Raw genomic sequence first — 19,032 nt, 5'->3', positions numbered from 1 at the left:
GAGCGACAGTGGGCAGAAGGTGATGGCATCACTCACAGGCAGATCATTCATGAACCCAACATGCCACAAGGCACTTCAGCTCTTCCCTTCCTGCCCTATTCCTCTCCAGCGGACCAAAGAGGCTCTCAGATATTTGTGTTCATGCCTAATATCCTATCTGACCACGTATGATCTTCAGCTCTTTTCAGAGAAAGGAGAACAAAACCTCTCTTCATCAGGACATATGCTTTTAAGGAAAGCACAGCCCAGATGAAATACCCAAGAAAAATAAACCACAGTAACCACCACTTGAACTGAGCACAACGAAAGCAAATAATTGAAAAGCGCTCTTTCCCGTGAAGTTACATTAAAAACCCACCAAAGCGTTGCTGCTTGTGAGACAAAAGCCAGTGAAGGAGGACATGAAATGAACCTCAAATATGTGCACAACTTGACGCGGTTAATACCAAGACAAATAAAAAGAAGAAAAGGAGAAAAAAACAAAACCCACACCAAGGCCCCCAAACCTGTCCTTTGTAGAAAGCAGCATTTTTCAAATAGTATTTCTGAAGTGTCAAGACTGAAGTCTACCTAAAGTTAGGTCAGATCTCTGCTCACAAATCATAAAATATGTGACAGTCACAGTGCCACGGTCACCTTATCTGTTCAGACCAGAGAGATTGGTACAAATGCAAGAATTTGGGGGTTTTTACCGTGGAGTTGTTTACTCAGCACCTGGCCTGGGCTGCAGATGGGTCTCACCTGTATCAAAGGGAGAAACAAACACTAGTCCAGGAGCCCTCCTAGAGAGGGCTTTAAACTTGATATGAAGAGACAAGGGAATAAAACCAGGCCTGCTAAAGATGAGCCTAGGGGAACAATGGTGAGGCTACGGGCTCAGCTGAAATGCATCTACACCACTGCACACGGAGTGGGCAGCAAACAGAAGGAGCTGGAAGCCACTGTGCAGCAGGCAAACTATGACTTAGTTGCCGTTATGGAAACATAGTGGGATTGCTCCCACTGGAGTGCTTCAATGGATGGCAATAAGCGCCTCAGAAGGGATAGGCAAGAAAGGAAGAGTGGTGACGTGGCTCTCTCTGTTAGAGAGTGCCTTGATGTTATAAAGCTTGGGGCTGGGAATGATAAGGTTGAGTCTTCTTGGGTAAGGATCAGGGGGAGAGCCAACATGGACATCCTGGTGGGGGTCTGTTACAGACCACCTAATGAGGATGAAGAGACAGATGAGTTGTCCTGTGAACAAATGGCAGAAGTTGTGCAATTGCCAGCCCTTGTTCTCATGGGGGACTTCAACTTCCCTGATATATGCTGGAAATACAGTGCAGCACAGAAGACGCAGTCTAGGAAATTTCTAGAACATATGGAAGATGACTTCCTGACACAGGTGGTAAGAGAGCCTACCAGAAGAGGTGTCCTGCTGGACCTGCTGTTCACAAACAGAGAAGGACTGCTGGGAGACGTGGAAGTAGGAACCTCTCTTGGACAGAGTTACCACAAAATGAAAGAGTTCTCAATTCTTTGTGAATCATAATCCCAAATCGGAAGGCACTCACAAGGATCATGAAGTCCAACCTCTGGCTCCACAAATGAGCACTCAAATGCAAATGGTCATAGAATCATGGAATCACTCAGATTGGAAAAGACCTTAAAGATCATCAAGTCCAACAACAACTAAACCATACTACCTTAACTAACAACCCTCCACTAAAACGCGTCCCTGAGCACCACATCCAATAGGTTTTTAAACACATCCAGGGATGGTGACTCAACCACCTCTCTGGGCAGCCCATTCCAGTGCTTAACAACCTTTTCTGTAAAGATTTTTTTCCTGATATCCAACCTGAACGTCCCCTGGCACTATTTGAGGCATTTCCCCTCGTTCTGTCACCTGTCACTGGTGAGAAGAGACCAACCCCGCTCTCACTGTAAGCACCTTTCAGATATTGGAAGAGAGCAATAAGGTCTCCCCTCAGCTTTCTTTTCCCCAAACTGAACATCCCCAGTTCCTTCAGTCTCTCTTCACAGGGCATATTCTTCAAGTCCTTCACAAGCCTCATTGCCTTTCTTTGGACCTGCTCCAGCACCTCAATGTCCTTTCTGTACTGAGGTGCCCAAAACTGAACACAGTCTTGAGGTGAGGCCTCACCAGTGCCGAGTACAGAGGCAGGATGACTTCCCTAGTCCTGTTCACTACACCATTCCTGATACAAGCCGGGATGCTATTGGCCTTTTTGGCCACCTGGGCACACTGCTGGCTCATATTTAGCTGACTGCCTTTCAGTACACCAAGGTCCCTTTGGTATCAGGCAGCTTTCCAGCCACTCCTTCCCAAGCCTGTAGTGTTGCCTGGGATTGTTGTGACCAAAATGCAGGACCCAACACACTTGTCCCTATTGAAACTCATACATTTTATCTTGTTTCATTGGTACAGTCTGTCCAGGTCCCTCTGTAGCTGCAGATCAACACTCCCTCCCAGCTTGGCGTCATCTGCAAACTGATTGAAGGTACACTCAATCCCCTCATCAAGATCATTAATAAAGATGTTAAATAGAAGCAGCCCCAGTACCAAGCCCTGGGGGACACCATTTGTTACTGGCCGCCAACTGGACTTCACTCCATTGACCACAACTCATCCAGCCAGTGTTTCACCCAGTGGAGTGTACACCTATCTAAACCATGGGCAACCAGCTTTTCCATGAGAATGTTGTGGGGGACAGTGTCAAAGGCTTCACTGAGGTCCAGGTAGACCACATCAACAGCCTTACCCTCACTCACTAAGCGGGGAACAAAATGAGGTTTGTTAAACAGCATCTACCATTCATACACCCATGCTGACTGGGTCTGATTCCCTGGTTGACCTTTAACTGGTCCACAATGGCTCCTGAGATTATCCATTCCATAACCTTCCTTGGCACCGAGATGAGACCGATAGGTCTGTAGGTTCCAGGATCATCTTTCTGGCCCTTTCTGAAGATGGGTGTCACATTTGCCAATCTCTAGTCCACTGGGACATCCCTGGTTAGCCAGGACTTCCAAAGAATGATGGAGAGTGGCTTGGCAACCATATCTGCCAACTCCCTCAGCATGCTAGGGTGCGATCCATCTGGCCCTATGGACTTGTGAGTGCCCAGCTTTCAGAGCAGATCCAAATCAGACTCATTACGGATTACAGAGGGCCTGTTCTGTACCCTATTCTTACTTATTGGCACAGGGGACAGTGTGCCCCGGGAACAACTAGTCTTTTAGCTATTAAAGACTGAGGCAAAGATGGCATTAAGTACCTCAGCCTTATCCTGATCCTTGGTCACCGTGTTGCCCTCTGCATCTAACAAGGGATGAAGATTCTTCCTTTCACTCCTCTTACTGTTGATGTATATGTTGCCATTTACCTTAGTGGCCAAGTTCAATTCTAGCTAGGCTTTGGCTTTTCTGATTTTCTCCTGCATCACTTCATGTACTTGTAATTCTCGTAAGTTGCTTACCCCCTCTTCCAACGACCATAAACTTTCCTTTTGTTCCTGAGTTCTAGCTAAAGGTCTCTGTTCAGCCAGACTGGTCTCCTTGCCCATTGACTCATCTTCTGTGACCTGGGGATGCTCCTGCACCTTTAAAATAACTTCCTCAAAGTTTTCTGAGTCTTCCTGGGCTCCCATGTCCTCCAGATCTACGTCCCAAAGGACTCTTCTCAACCATGGTTCAAAAGAGACCAAAGTCTGCCCTCTGGCAGTCCAAGGTGGCAGTTCTGCTGACTCCCCTCCATGGTTCAACAAGGACTGAAAAATCTATCATCTCGTGATCACTTTGTCCCAGATGGCTTCCAATCTTTACATCCCCACAAAACCTTCTCTGTTAACAAAAAGCAGATCCATGAGCGTGCTACCCCTTGTTGGCTCCTTCACCAGCTCTGTCAGGAAGTTATCTCCCACACACTCTAGGAACCTCTGGGACTGTTCCCTTTCTGCTGTATTATAATTCCAGCAGATGTCTGGGTAGTTGAAACCCCCCACGAGAACAAGGGGTAGAACAAGAGAACAAGATCTCAGACCTCACCCAACCATCTATGAAGCACCTTATCCACCTCTTCATCCTGGCTGGATGGCCTGTAGCAGACTCTCACAATAATGTCAGCCTTATTGACCTTCACTTTTATTCTGACCCATAAGATCTCAACCTTATCATCACCATCTTTAATTCCCATACAGTCACATTCTTTCTTAACACAGAGGGCTACACCACCACTTTTCCCACCCTGCCTATCTCTTTTGAAAAGTTGGGAGCCATCCATCACAGCACTCCAGCTGTGTGAATCATTCCACCATATTTCTGTGATGGCAACTATATCACAGTTTTCCACAATGCACATTTTGCACATTTTGTCTTTTGACTGGGATAAGCTTTAATACCTTCTTGACCACATTGTTTCCATATCCAATAATGCTCCTCAGCCTCTCTGCATCCTCCTTCAGGTCAGCCATAACGCTGAGTAAGCCATTTAGCTGGTCACATCTAACACAAGTTCTGTCTCCATCGTTTTGCACTGCAAAGGCCAGCTTATGGCACTCACTGCAGCCAGAGACCTGTGCACTAGCATGTAGTTTTGGGACCTCAGCCTTAACAGGGTGTGACTTATCATCTCTGCCCTATAGCCAGCAGTGCTGGCTCCACCCTTGCTGTGTTACCATGCCCCTGCACTTAGCAGGCACAGAACAGTGAGATAACAAGCTTCCTCACTGTGCAGTCACATGAAATGGCGTCTTATGGCTTCTCCACATTTGAACAGCCCTCATGATACACACACACAGACTCCTCCTCTCCATGCCCAGCATTGCTGCCCTCCCTGAGGCTCTTAGTGATGCTGTTGGTGCAGTCGCCGTTACATCACTGAAAGAGCAGTTCACCTAAAATTCTTACTGCCAGAGTCTACAGTGCTGCCTCCAAAGCAGCATGCAGAACAGTGTGATACTATTGTGAATCCAGCAGCAGCTCAGCACTACAGATCTGCTCGCTCACACCTTCCCAGTGTGATGTGGGAGAGAATTAAAAAAAAAAAAAAACACAAAGTAGAACTCATGGTTTGAGTTAAAAACTATATACTAAGACAGAAAAGGCAAGGAAAAATAATGGTAATTAAAAAAATGTATTTGGGTACAGAGTCTCATCCAGCCAGTCCATACCAGCACATCAGCTGAGCGAGGGAAGTTGTGGTGAGAGGAGCATTGATTGTGACATGCTAGAAAAGGAAGAGAGGCCATGGTCATTTGCTGATGCGAGGAGGTGTGGGAGAAACATGCAGGTCTCTTGAGAGACCCTCCCAGCTGCCCAGAGCAAGGAGTGCCCACACTTCCCACCTCTGCTGCTGCGAGTGCACCTCTGGGTCCTCTAGCTGCCTGATCCTTCTGACTGAGATGTGTCATAATTTATATTTATATATATTTATGAAGCAAGTGATGCACAGCCTGGGCTGATATCAGGGCAAGGGGAGGGCACGCTGCAGTGCTGTTTCAAGTGATGGCAAATAATTGTATGCATTGTTGATACATTGGTTTTAAGATTTCTGGGAAAAAAAAGTATCACTTTTTATTTGTAACTCCAATTCCAGTCAAAATACCTGCCAGTTTGCAAATGGAATGCAAGATGTTGCAATCAGATATTCAACTCAGAAATTTGACTGTGCCTCTTTACCAGATTTTATAAGTCCTCTCTCACCTGAGAGATACACTTTGCTTCACAACCATGCCTTATTCTTGTAAGTACCCTGGGGGGACAGAGAGGGGAAAAAAAAACAAGACATTCATGGACAACTGTTTCCAAGGATGAAGCACAGGAAGAATAAGATTTCATCAAAAATCCCTGAGGAACACTTTGAGAGCTCACTGACAAATGCAACCCTCACATTGAACCCGGCTGGTTGACTTCACAAAACACGGTCAAATATCCCACTTTTTTCTTTTCTTTTTTTTCCCCCTTTTTCTCTCTTCATGATTTAATTAAAATTTTATGATGTGCTTTCTTCCTAATACACTTTTACGATATGGAGCACAAGTGTCAAAACTTCTAACTTGCATGGACCACACTAAAGAAAGAGTTGCCTCAGGCCACATACAAAATACATAACATAGCTAAAGCATATCACTACTGAAAATTACTTTATTTTCATGTGTGCTGACATCCACTGTCTGGTCTCCATAAAAGTTCAGCAAGCAACCCATAAATATCAGTGGGTGCCATTGTTTCCACATGGAGGAATTCAATGACACACCTTTGCTTCATGCATTCTTCTATGTCAGATGCCATTCTGTCAGACTGCCTCTCTGCTGCCATCAGTCCCCTGGCAATAACATGAATGGGATAGTGGTGGGAAGGTCCAACCTCTGCTGTACTACCAACATCTGCCTCTGACACTGTGAACCAACACCATAAAATAGGAGGCATTACTTTCAGAGCAGCCCTTGTACCACTGCTAGGATACACAGGAAGGATACACATAGTTTTTAATGAGAATAAACTTACAATCAACAACACTCAACCATGCATTCAAAGATAAAATGTAATTCTATATGAGGTTAGCCAAAATCCCATGGGGGAGCCCACACTTTATTCTGTGGTTAGCCCTGATTTCATGTGTTAACAGCACGAATGGCTGTTGTTGGTCAGCTCCATAAAACAGAATTTCCTTTGAGGTGCAGGCTCTGCTTGGCAGAAACTGTGTTTTGACCTATGATTTGTAGGTTACTGATGCTTAAATTACTATGTTTTACAACAAGCAACTATGTTTTACTCTCAAGCTTTTATTTTTGCACTTAATGTCTGTTTGTTCCATTTTTTTTGTTGTTGTTGTTTTTGGTTTTTTAAATATACCCATCGTCATATCCTGCATACATAGAACAGCAAATTCATTGAACACCATATTACCAAGAACATCCTTCTGTATGTACATTCCACCCTCTGCTTCATGTAGTTTTGTTGTGTAGGTTTTTTGTTTGTTTGTTTGATTTTGCTACAGTTCATAATCTGCACCATTGGTAACAGTAATAACAAGGAATTATTTGAGACCTCTGCAGTTTGCAGATGATCAAACAGGGAGTGAGGACACGTCAAAACTAATCTCAGCTCCCTAATTTTCCCCAAGAGCCTGTGGAAATCCTTCGCCTATGACTCCCTTTCCTCATCTGCTTTGCAGAGACAAAATTAATTGCTGACAGGCATCCCAAGGTTTAGTTATTAACCACAAAGCATTTCAAAAGAGTGATATTCCCAAGCTTAATAAGCTTGAAAATGCCAAATGCTGCACAATTCTGCCTCTTTCACACTCCTTCGAAGAGGGAATATTATTTTGGAGATGCCGCTACCGGAGGGTGGCGGATATTTGCTTTGTTTGTTATGTATGAAGAAACAGTATCTCATCAAAATGTTATAGATCTCTCTGAAACGAAGTTGGACACCAGTCAAACTACTCACTGTGTTTCAATGGTCTTTTCCACTTGGAGCTTTTATCTCTTGGCTAACTAGTTAACACAGATGAAAATAACTATGAAAAACGAATGTCTCTGTGTTTTGTGAAACAGTGGTTGTGTGCCAGAGGCTATTCAAAATCAACAAGCAGTACCTGCATGGACACTGGTACATCCTTTCTAACAGAAACAGTATCTCGACTACAAAAGAAATACAAAAAATAAACAGCTTGTCTACTCTTCTTGGCCAGTTCAGTCAGAATTATGAAATACGTATTGCAAAGAAGTTCCATTATGGTGATATATGTCAAATTTACTGAAAGTGGTGAGTCATTTAGCCCATAGAATAACAGGAACAGTGTAGAACAGTGTATTTGTCTAACAGTGCAGTTTTGTTCATTACCTGAACGACAACAGTGCCACCATGTGTTACTATAGTTTGACTTATTCACAGTCGGAGAAAATACTTCCTACTTCTTTCACTAAAATCAGGTTCAGTAGGATTTGAAATCATTATTTTGTCTATTATTATATGGAAACTGACGGACTACCCAGACCCTAAATCCCCCACCAGAACTGGATTCACATCCAGTTTTCCATATCCCCAGGGGGTGGGAACACGCAGCCTTCCTCCTCTTGCATGTGGATGCAAATGCTATTGGGCACTGCTATATTTTGTAAAGTTTCACAAAAAAACAGTAAAAATATACTTCCAATACACAACACTATGCATTAGCAAACACCAGAGTATACAGACAGGCAAGATGCTGATTTCAATACTTTTCCAGCAAAATATTGGTGTTACACTTGCAAGTGCTTATATCTGCAAAGAAGCACACCAACCCCTAAACTTTAAGGGCTCATACTACAAAATTCATCTATCTCACACTAGGTCTTGCGCATTAGGGAACATTTAGGCACTTTCTTCCTAAGAAGCCATTGAGCTTGTGGCAGAACATAGCTCCTTGGATGGAAGGACCTCAGAGCATCTTGTTTCAACATAATGTCATCCCTCCTTTTGCTTTGAAGAGGCATTTACTGCTGCTTTGATTTTAACTATTCTGGTTCAGAAGTTAACAGTGATCATCTCCACCACCTTGCTCCTCTCCCTTCTAAAGGCAGGCAAACTAACCTGTCTTAAACCTGAAAATCTACTGCATGCCATCAAAGGCAGAATAACAAGAGATTTGATAATGCACTACTAAACACCCCAAAATCCAGATCCAGATGTTTTCATCCAAAAAAGGAATCAAGGCAGCATTACTGAAGCAAGAGACCATCTGCTCTCCATTCAGCATCTCCTTAGCAGAGCTGCCCAGAGTAGCTGTGGTGCCCCATCCCTGGATGGGAATTGGATGGAGTCTTGGGCAGCCTCAGCTGGTGGGGGGCCCTTAAGGTCCCTCCCAACCCAACCATTCTGTGATTATGTATCACATGTTCTCACCACTTGGCAGCAGAATCGGCTTTGATCCCATTTTCTTCAGTGAAGCTGTTTACCTGCGAGTACAGTTAATACATGCTTATGTAAATAACAATTTCTTCATCATGTAGATCAACTTCGGAAAGCCATTACATACCTTATTCTCATACCTCTTTACCTGCATACAAGGCAGGTTATAGGCAATGACAGTTTAGATTAAACAAGAGTTCCCTTTCTCCAAGTCTCACTCCTGTGGCCTACACTTAAATAGATATGAAATTGTATTTACTAAATTAAGGACATAGATAAGTGGTTTGAAATTACTAGATGTTAACTTTCAAAACCACAGTCATCCACCTATACCATGAGACATCACAATAGATAAGGTTAAACAGTTGTTCAGTGACTCTATGTACTTGCCATTTCTAATTGTACTTTCAAAGTTAGATTTCCTCATATCCCAGTGTGCTATCAGTATGAGAGAAGTTTTTCCTTCACATATTACAGAATCACTAAGGTTGGAAAAGACCTGTAAGATCATCCAGTCCAACCATCCACCTATCACCAACGGTTCTCGCTAAACCATATCCCTCAACACAAAATCCAAACGGTCCTTGAACACCTCCAGGGAAGGGGACTCCACCACCTCCCTGGGCAGCCCATTCCAGTGCCTGACCACCCTTTCAGAGAAGTAGTATTTCCTAATATCCAGCCTGAATCTTCCCTGGCGCAGCTTGAAACCGTTCCCTCTAGTCCTATCACCGGTTATACGGGAGAAGAGGCCGACCCCCAGCTCGCTACAACTTCCCTTCAGGTAGTTATAGAGAGCAATAAGGTCTCCCCTGAGCCTCCTCTTCTCCATACTGAACAATCCCAGCTCCCTCAGCCGCTCCTCATAAGGCCTGTGCTCCAGACCCCTCACCAGCTTTGTTGCCCTTCTTTGAACCTGCTCCAGGGCCTCAATGTCTTTCTTGCAGTGAGGGGCCCAGAACTGGACACAGTACTCAAGGTGCGGCCTCACCAGAGCTGAGTACAGGGGGACAATCACTTCCCTACTCCTGCTGGTCACACTACTTCTGATACAAGCCAGGATGCCATTGGCCTTCTTGGCCACCCGGGCACACTGCTGGCTCATGTTTAGCCGAGCGTCAACCAACACCCCCAGGTCCATTTCCTCTACACAGTCTTCTAGCCACTCCGCCCCAAGCCTGTAGCGTTGCTTGGGGTTGCTGTGGCCAAAGTGAAGGACCCGGCATTTGGTCTTATTAAACCTCATCCCATTGGCTTCAGCCCAGCTATCCAGCCTGTCCAGATCCCTCTGTAGGGCCTCGCTTCCCCCAGGCAGATCGACACTTCCAGCCAACTTGGTGTCATCTGCAAACTTACTGAGGGTGCACTCAATGCCCTCATCCAGGTCATCAATAAAGATATTGAAAAGGACAGGCCCCAGCACCGACCCCTGGGGAACACCACTCGTGACCGGTCGCCAGCTGGATTTAGCTCCATTGGCCACCACTCCCTGGGCCCGGCGCTCCAGCCAGTTCCTTACCCAGCCAAGAGTGTACCTGTCCAAGCCACGGACTGCCAGCTTCTGCAGGAGAATACTGTGGGAGACAGTGTCAAAGGCCTTGCTGAAGTCTAGGTAGACTACATCAACAGCCTTTCCCTCATCCACCAGGCGGGTCACTAAATCATAGAAGGAGATCAGGTTGGTCAAGCAGGACCTACCCTTCGTGAACCCATGCTGGCTAGGCCTGATCCCCCGGTTGTCCCGCACTTGCCCAGTGATCTCCCTCAAGACGATCTGTTCCATAACCTTCCCTGGCACCGAGGTCAGGCTAACAGGCCTGTAGTTCCCCGGGTCCTCCTTACAGCCCTTCTTGTAGATGGGAGTCACAATGGCAAGCCTCCAGTCTTCTGGTACTTCACCTGTGAACAAGGAGCACTGATAAATGATAGAAAGCAGTTCGGCTATCACCTCCGCCAGCTCCCTCAGCACTCTCGGGTGAATCTCATCCGGCCCCATGGACTTGTGACAGTCCAGTTGGAGTAGCAGGTCTCTGACTGTTTCCTTCTGAATCATGGGTGGTTCAGTCTGCTCCCCAGCCGAGACTACCAGGTCAAAGAGTGGAGTATCCCGAGGATAACTGGTTTGACCTTTAAAGACAGACATAAAGAAGGCATTCAGGACCTCTGCCTTTTCCTTATCGTCAGTAGTCACATTCCCAGCCTCATCCAGTAAGGAATGGAGATTCTCCTTAGTCCTCCTCTTACTGTTGATATATTTGTAAAAGGATTTCTTGTTTCTTTTTATCCCAGTGGCCAGGTTGAGTTCGAGCTGGGCTTTTGCCTTTCTGATTTTCTCCCTGCACATCTTAACAACTTCTCCGTACTCTGAGTTCCCCGTCCCTTCTTCCACAGGAGGTAGATTCTCTTTTTCTCCCGGAGCCTCAAGAATAGTTCCCTATTCATCCACGCCGGTCTCCTTCCCCGCCGGCTCATTTTGCAGCTCGGGGACAGCCCGCTCCTGCGCCTGTAAGACTACCTTCTTGAAGAGCAACCAGTTGTCTTGGACCCCTTTACCCTCTAAGACTGAATCCCAGGGGACTCCCCCTACTAGTCTTCTAAACAATTCAAAGTCTGCCCTCTGGAAATAGGATATTACATAGGTAATAGAAACAGATTTTGAAATGGTTACATTCCAATGGTTAAATATGCTAGATATTGCTGATTAGTCCACAGTGTCTGGTATGTCACGAGATCCTTGGGATTATTTTTCTTATGGAACCATTATCTCCAGCAATGGTAAGCATTCCATCCACAAATAAACATTTGTCAACCTATGCTGCACAACAGAATGACATCTGAGTAATGATCCTATGCAAATTCCACAATAAGAGAAATAGCAGATGCATATAATAAGCAGAAAATACTATTAGAAATTAATCAGTTAAATTATGAACATGATTTGGTACTTGTTAGACAACTCAGTTGTATTGAATTCACTTCCTTTTATTGCAGTGACATCCCCATGGTACAAAGTATTAACTGCAATAGTTACATTAAAACATTAGAAAAGCATTTGTGTGTGACAGTTACAGTACAGTATCAAATATTACATCTTCGAACCAAGTGGGTCATTACCCACAAACGCTCAAACCTTTAAATTATTTTCAGTTATTTTTAAATATGCAATGTCAGAAAAGCATATAAAAAGAATGTATGTAAAAGGAAACCTAAATACAAATACAGAGTGAGCAAATAAATTATTGATTTTCTCCAGCTATTGCTGTCTTTCTAAACCCATACAAAGAAACTTAATCTATAGAAAGTATGAATTTCCATGTGTCAGTGATATTTCATTTTTCAAGTAATTAACCACGATTGGAACTTAACTAAATTTGGCGTCAAAATCAAAGCAGGAGTGACTGCCACTAACTAACATTTGTTGCTAACAATCACTATTAAGTAACTATTGAAGTTTTAGTGTAGCAAATAATCTTGAAAGTTGACATCATGCCTAGCGTTAGTGGACTTCTGAGAGTGCATATGTGAAAAGCATCCTATAGTATTTCACAGACATCACCCTAACTATCCCCATATGCATATTTAGATATATTTTATATAATTTTATACACATATATGCATGTATACACACACTTCATTTGGTTTCTGTGTTACAGATCACAAGCAATGGTTTCCTGAATGGGCAAAAAACCTTTTAAATAAGTGTACCTGTGCACAGTTTTTCTTTTCTTTTTTCTTTTTTCTTCTTTTTTTTTTTAAGATAGCAGCACTAAGTCTATGCCTTACTGTCTGTTCAAAAGAGCGTAACCCACAAAACAAGAAGAAACATGGCAATGATTCCATATTCACAATGTGACATTCATATTTCCCAAAAAACATAGTGAAACCTGTAATTAATTAATTTTGATACCCACCCCTCACTTAGAAGGAAGTAGAACTTTTACTGCAAACTGTCTTACCATAATTTTTACTGTAAGAAGCTGGGTTCATGCTGGCATCAGTTATCTCACACTTAGCAGCAATACATGCATGTTCTTGTTTAGGCAAAATGATTGAATAGACTTAAATCCAAATCATGGAAATAAAGGAAACAACTTTGTAGTTCACCAAGAAATTGACAGTGTATACTGCACTGTGTAGAATATATATATATTTTTATCTTGAATCAAAACTTGAAGCTTTATGTTGCCACACAATGACTCATTGTTTTATTCTTCAAAAGAAACAGTCACATTTTAATTTGATCTTGTATTTAGCAAAATACAACTTTTCTGTGCATCCTTAAATGAAAGTCACTGAAGCACTGGTAAACTGATCTCTTAGCATGTCCAACGCTAATATCAAAAGCTTGTGAAATGTTTTTAGGCAATCCTTTCTATCCAAAATATATATGAATTTAAAAAACAGCTCACATTACTAACCTCCATATAAAGGCCAGGTATAATTTCTTGTGTAGGTGTTCATATAGTAGACTAAAATATGAAGTTGTCAAAATACACAATGAGAGGGCACACAAGATTGGCAGTTTTTTGATTGAACATATAAAATGTATAAAGTAGAATGTATGGAAAAAATCTAACCTGGCAGATGATCAAACCTGAGTATATTTTAATAAGACTAGGTATATTTTCTGACAACTGAATGAATTGACTAAAAACATCTCCCCTAATAACTAGTGGTCCTTTTAACCATTTGTAGAGAAATGCAAGAGAACATTAGCTTTTGCTTTTTTTTTTTTTTTGGATAGCAAGATTCCACATAGTGTTTACTATTTTCTGTTAGATAGTATCACGTTGCTCATATTATCCCCATTTAAGCCTTAAGTTGAGTTTTGTTTCAAAATAAGTTCTAAGTGACACCAAAACATCAATAGGCCAGGAACTAGGACAGGTCCTTTCTTCCAATTTTAAGGAGATGAATGACCTTAGTCTGTAAGATGAATTGTTTCATACTAGAACTATGGATTTATACAGCATCCTTCACCACCACTAGCTAACTTTACAGCTGTGTATTTCAGACTAATGCCAAAAAAAGCCCCATGTCAAATTTGAGAAATAGCATCCTCTCTGACAGTACAGTTTTATTTTGAAACAGAACTAAATTTTGTAACAGATAAAATAAAGTCCAGATAACATCAAGGATTTGTCTTTGTTCAACTGACCTGCCTCAATTCTTGCCTTTATTTAAAATCTAACAGATATAATAATAATAATAAAAAAAAAAATCAACAAAACTTTCTGACAATAGAAAACATACAGTACTAAGAACTAATAACTCAATGGAAGACAAAAAGCAGCATTCATTTTTATTATAATATGGAAGAGACTAAAAACTAAAGAAAGTCTGATCTAAAGTCTTAGTTGAAGGCAGATTTTGACATTCTATATAAATTTACAAAGTAGGATGTATGGATGAGATTTGGTTAATTTCAGAAGGCACCTCAAGGCTAAAAGGCTTTTATAAATCTATAATCCTTTCATCGATTAAAAATAAAACACTTTTATTGCTGCTATTCAAATAGCAAACAAAAAGCTTGCCTTGTTCTTCAGTCTAACAAGGAATCCTCCCCCATTAAGCAAGATTAAATTACAGAAAATATAGACTAAAACTGAAGATGTCACAACTTTAGAAATACATTGACTTTCCTTGTGTGCTTTCAAGTCAGTGAAATAGTGAAAGAAGAGTCACTTTTTGCCTTTGTGATGTTAATAATCTATAGACCACATCAGTCACTCTTCCCAGGGCACTTAAGTACCATGTCCTTACAGCTGTCTCGTGCAGTATCTTAGGAATAGAAGGTAAGAACGCTCTGATGATTCCCACGAACAAGAAGAATTGGTGGCAGATCTTTCGAAAGAGCTTCTAACCAAGCCATGTAGAGTGCACTAGAAACTGCACCTTTTCGTGCAACTGGCAGACTCCTAAAGATCACATTAGGGAAAAACAAACAAACAAACCAAAACAACACATTTATCATATGACAATGAAAGTACAATTTTGCAAAGACATTCAGACAAATTTTCTAACCTTTCTGGTTTTTGCTTTTTTTCCTCAGAATTCAGTTAGTAAGTTAAAGAGCTTGTTATCTTAATCAACAGGATCTATCCACACCTCACTTTCTACCATTATTTAATATTCAAGCAGCTTAATGGGGAATTCTTCTTAGTTTGGAGAACTTATTACTACTCCTGATTTTAAAATTTTAAAAAGGTTTTTTTTTTTTTTAAATGATCCTACATTGGTGCAGCCTTCTCACAGTCATTCCAAAACATCCATACTATTTTCCTTCAAACAACTACTTTAAGTCTATTTGCCGTGTTCTAACTTTATCTTAACATGGTACCACAAGTAGTCTAACCAAGGACCACCAAAACAAGGTAAAACATTTTAGTAAATGGGGATTTCTAACTGAGAGGCAGAGAGGCAGCCATTTGCCATCCACACAATCCCTCCAGAGAGGTTTGCTATCTGCCAAGGGACCACATTAATGTTATCAAGCAGCTACCTGGTACAATAAAGCCAGAGGACTACTATCTACTCCTACTTTATTAGACTGTAACAAGGATATGACTTAATATTGGAAGAAATATTATGGCCCTTGGAAAGATTTTGAAGGGATTAGGAACACAGGTAGTGTTCTCGTCTGTCATCCCAGCTGGAGACTGGAACTCACATAGGAGGAGGCAAATGGATCCATATGAATAAACAGCCGAGCAGATAGTGCCATTCTCATGGCTTTGGATTCCTTGTCTTGGACACCTTCCAGAGACTGGTCATGTTGACAATGGATGGGAAAAAACCTACTGGCCAGGTGGGGCAACAGTGTTCCGGACACTGACCAGAAGTTAAACTAGATTTGACAAGGAAGAAGATATGCTTGTGTGACAGAGAAGGGCCAGGGAACACCGTTACACTACAAAGCAGCAGGGAAAAAAAAACTCAGAATTGTCCCAGAAGAGTCAGGGAGGAGGGTTCTCTAAGAAGGTAGCTTTAGTGCCTCTACACCAACACATATAGTTTGGAAGATAAGCAGGGTAAGATGGAACCCAAGGTGCAGTTAGAAAACTGACTTAACTGCTGTCACAGAAACATAGTGGGACAAATTATACAACAGGAACACTGTACTGAGGTTTACAAATTCTTTTTTTAGAAGGCAGGGCACAACAGGCAAAGGAGTCGCTGCTTATGTTAAGAAGTGGATAGAATGCAGAGAACTGACTCCCAAACAGCCATGAACAGGTTGAGAACTTGTGGGTTAAAATCAGGGACCAGATCAAAATGGACTTCTGATGGTCAGGTGTACTGTAGGTCACCTGATCAAGGGGAGCTTGTGGATGTGGTAGTCTTGCTTCAGCTACAAGAAGCATCACATTCACAGGTTCTCATGCTGATGGAGGACATCAACCATGCAGATATGTGCTGGGAAAGCAATACAGTGAGATGAAAGCAACCCAGGAGACTCCTGGCATCTGCCAAGAACAATTTCCAGGTAGAGGACAGAACAACTAGAGGACCTATTGGTCAACAGTGCAGATGACTTCATTAAAGAAGCAGAGACCAGGGGCACTCTGGGCTGCAGTGACCATGCTCTGGTTGAGTTTGTGATCTCTAGGAATACAGGCTTGGCAAAAAGTAGAGTTCAGGAACCTGAACTTCAGGAGGGTGAACTCCTGCTTTAGGAATTACTGGATGAAATTTTTCCTAGGGACAAAGGAACAGAATAGAGCTGGCAACTTTAAGGACACCCTTCTGACAGTACATGAGTTTTCCATTCCTGTATGTCAGAAATCATGCAGAGGAAGCAGGATGTCAGAATGGCTCAACAAGGACTTGCTGGTTAAACAGATGAGAAGAAAATGCATAGGTAGTGGATGCAGGGTCATGTGGCCTGGGAATAATATAGGAATGACATCCAGATGTCTAGAGACAGGATCAGAAAAGCCAAGGCACAGATTGAATTGAATCTAGCATATGATGTAAAAAAAAAGAAAGGTATTCTATAGGTACAGTAGTCAGAAAACAGTGGCCAAGAACATTGTATTCCTTTAATAAATGAGAACTGGCAACAACAGAAATAGAGAAGGGTGAGGCTCTCAACAAGTCATTTGCCTCTCTTTTCTGGCAGCCAGGCTTTCCATACCTTTAACATCACTCAACCTTTATGCAAAGATGAGCGGAGCAAAATGCCTCCCACTGCAAGTGAAGAACAAGCTCAAGACCACCTGATGACTAAACACATACAACTCTATCAAGGCTCCATGACATGCACCTCAGGGTCCTTCAACAATGGAGTGACTGCATCAGTGGAGAAAAGAATAATATGGATATAAATGTTGAATTGTTCAGTGAACAAGGAATTAATTGGATGGTTACAGCCAGATGGTTGTGGTCAGTGGCTCTATGTCCAGGTGGAGGCTGATCACAAGTGGTGTCCCCCAGCAGTCTGTCTTGAGACTGGTGCTCTTCAACACATTTATCAATAACACAGACAGTGGGATTGAGTGAGCCTTCTGCAAGTTTGTAGATGACACCAGTTTGAGTGGTGCAGTTGTTGATACAATAGAAGGAGGGGATGCTATTCAAAGGGACCTGGACAAGTCTAGGAAGTGAGCTCATGAGAACCTAATGAGGCTCAAGAAAGAAAAATATAAGGTGCTGCACTTGGTTGGGACAATCCCAGATCCAGGTACAGACTGGGAGAAGAGCTCATTGAGAGCAGCCCTGTAAAAAAAAATTTGGGAGTTTTAAAAGACAAAAGGCTTATTTTTGCAGTCTAGCTCCACAATTCTAAAGTGTTCTAAAATATTTCCAGCATTGACATCTTCTTGATTATTTCTATAATTCAATCTTATACCTCGGCATTTTTCCTGAGCTTATTTACATATATTTATAGTTCATATTAGAATTCTATATTAATTAGAATTAATTAGAACAACAGTAAAAATCATTTACTTACATTACAATTACATTAGCTGTACTTGAGTGTTCTTTGAGCAACTCATTTAGCCTGATCTGCCGATAAGTCTGTAATGAAAATGAAATTTGTTAGGAAGGGATCGTCTAGAAGCTAAAAAAAAATGTTCATTCACTTCAAAAAGATAAAAACAGTTATGGTTATTTGGTATGAATTATTTCTAGAAAGCATGTACTTTCTACTCAGTTTGGCAACATTTTCACTTTCCTTAAATATCTATGTCTCCATGGCTTAGGTTGAGAAATCGTGAAAGCTTGAAATGAACCAACTACCACAAAATATGCAATATATAACAAAAACTATATATGCAATATAGTTTTTCTAATACTAGTATCATCTTCCAAAGGTCCTGGAAGCAAGAGCCCTTGTGCTCTCAAGGTTTGTACAAGGTATCTTGTACATTCAGAGCAAGGAGGCGTTTCAGAAGTGATCCTGATCTTTAGGAATGTACGTCCTCTTTAATCACTCTGTCCTTTCTGCTTTCTGCTGAAGATGTTCCTCCCATTCCTCCTATTGTCAACTTTTTTCTTAGCTTGTATTCAAAGTCATCTCCAGGTCTTTTTTCTGTCAACTAATTTGCAATAAACATTCATTATTAGATACTTATAGTTTTGCTGTTCTCAGCTCAGCTTAAATCACAGAATCGTAGGGGTTGGAAGGGACCTCCAGAGATCATCGAGTCCAACCCCCCTGCCAAAGCAGGTTCCCTACACCAGGTCGCACAGGTAGGCGTCCAGGCGGGTCTTGAATATCTCCGGAGAAGGAGACTCCACAACCTCCCTGGGCAGCCTGTTCCACTGCTCCGTCACCCTCACCGTAAGTCTCTTCCTGGCCTGCTAGCTGCAGTAACAAATAAGCTATCAGGAGGAAATGGATAAGTTACTGCTATGATCTCACTGAAAAAGTTTTGTGATAAGATATGAGGAACAGCAAAGCATCTAAAAGAAAACTAGTAAGTTTTTTCCTCGAGTATCTTCGTAATATGCAGTTACTAGGTCTGCCATAAGCTGCCACTTAATCTGTATCTACATGCTGTTTAAATCCTTGCTTTTTACACTTGCAATGCAGCACGACATATCATTTCCATTTATTCTCTATTGCAAATCCTCAGAGAAGTTGAAAAAATCCAGGAAGCAGAAAATAAAATTAAAGGTGGAATA

The 19,032-nt window shown here is 42.1% G+C and overlaps 1 protein-coding gene across 2 annotated transcripts in view; it reads right to left on the bottom strand.

Annotated features, from left to right (window-relative positions):
* Nucleotides 1-12,946: 12,946 nt before the first annotated feature.
* Nucleotides 12,947-19,032, bottom strand: part of SLC12A2 (solute carrier family 12 member 2) — a 56,816-nt gene continuing 50,730 nt past the window's right edge. For both annotated transcript variants that reach the window (XM_031607762.2, XM_031607761.2), the window contains exons 26-27: nucleotides 17,855-17,922; nucleotides 12,947-14,819 (exon numbers count right to left, since the gene is read on the bottom strand). In XM_031607762.2, coding sequence (XP_031463622.1) covers nucleotides 14,684-14,819; nucleotides 17,855-17,922 — 204 coding nt within the window. In that variant the 3' untranslated portion in view covers nucleotides 12,947-14,683. The remainder of the gene's footprint in view (nucleotides 14,820-17,854; nucleotides 17,923-19,032) is intronic.

The sequence above is a fragment of the Phasianus colchicus genome, chromosome Z (assembly GCF_987193195.1).
Source record: "Phasianus colchicus chromosome Z, bPhaCol1.hap1.1, whole genome shotgun sequence".
NCBI classification, from domain to species: domain Eukaryota; kingdom Metazoa; phylum Chordata; class Aves; order Galliformes; family Phasianidae; genus Phasianus; species Phasianus colchicus.
The sequence above is the reverse complement of the archived record's forward strand: the minus strand, read 5'-3'. Positions and strand labels throughout refer to the sequence as shown.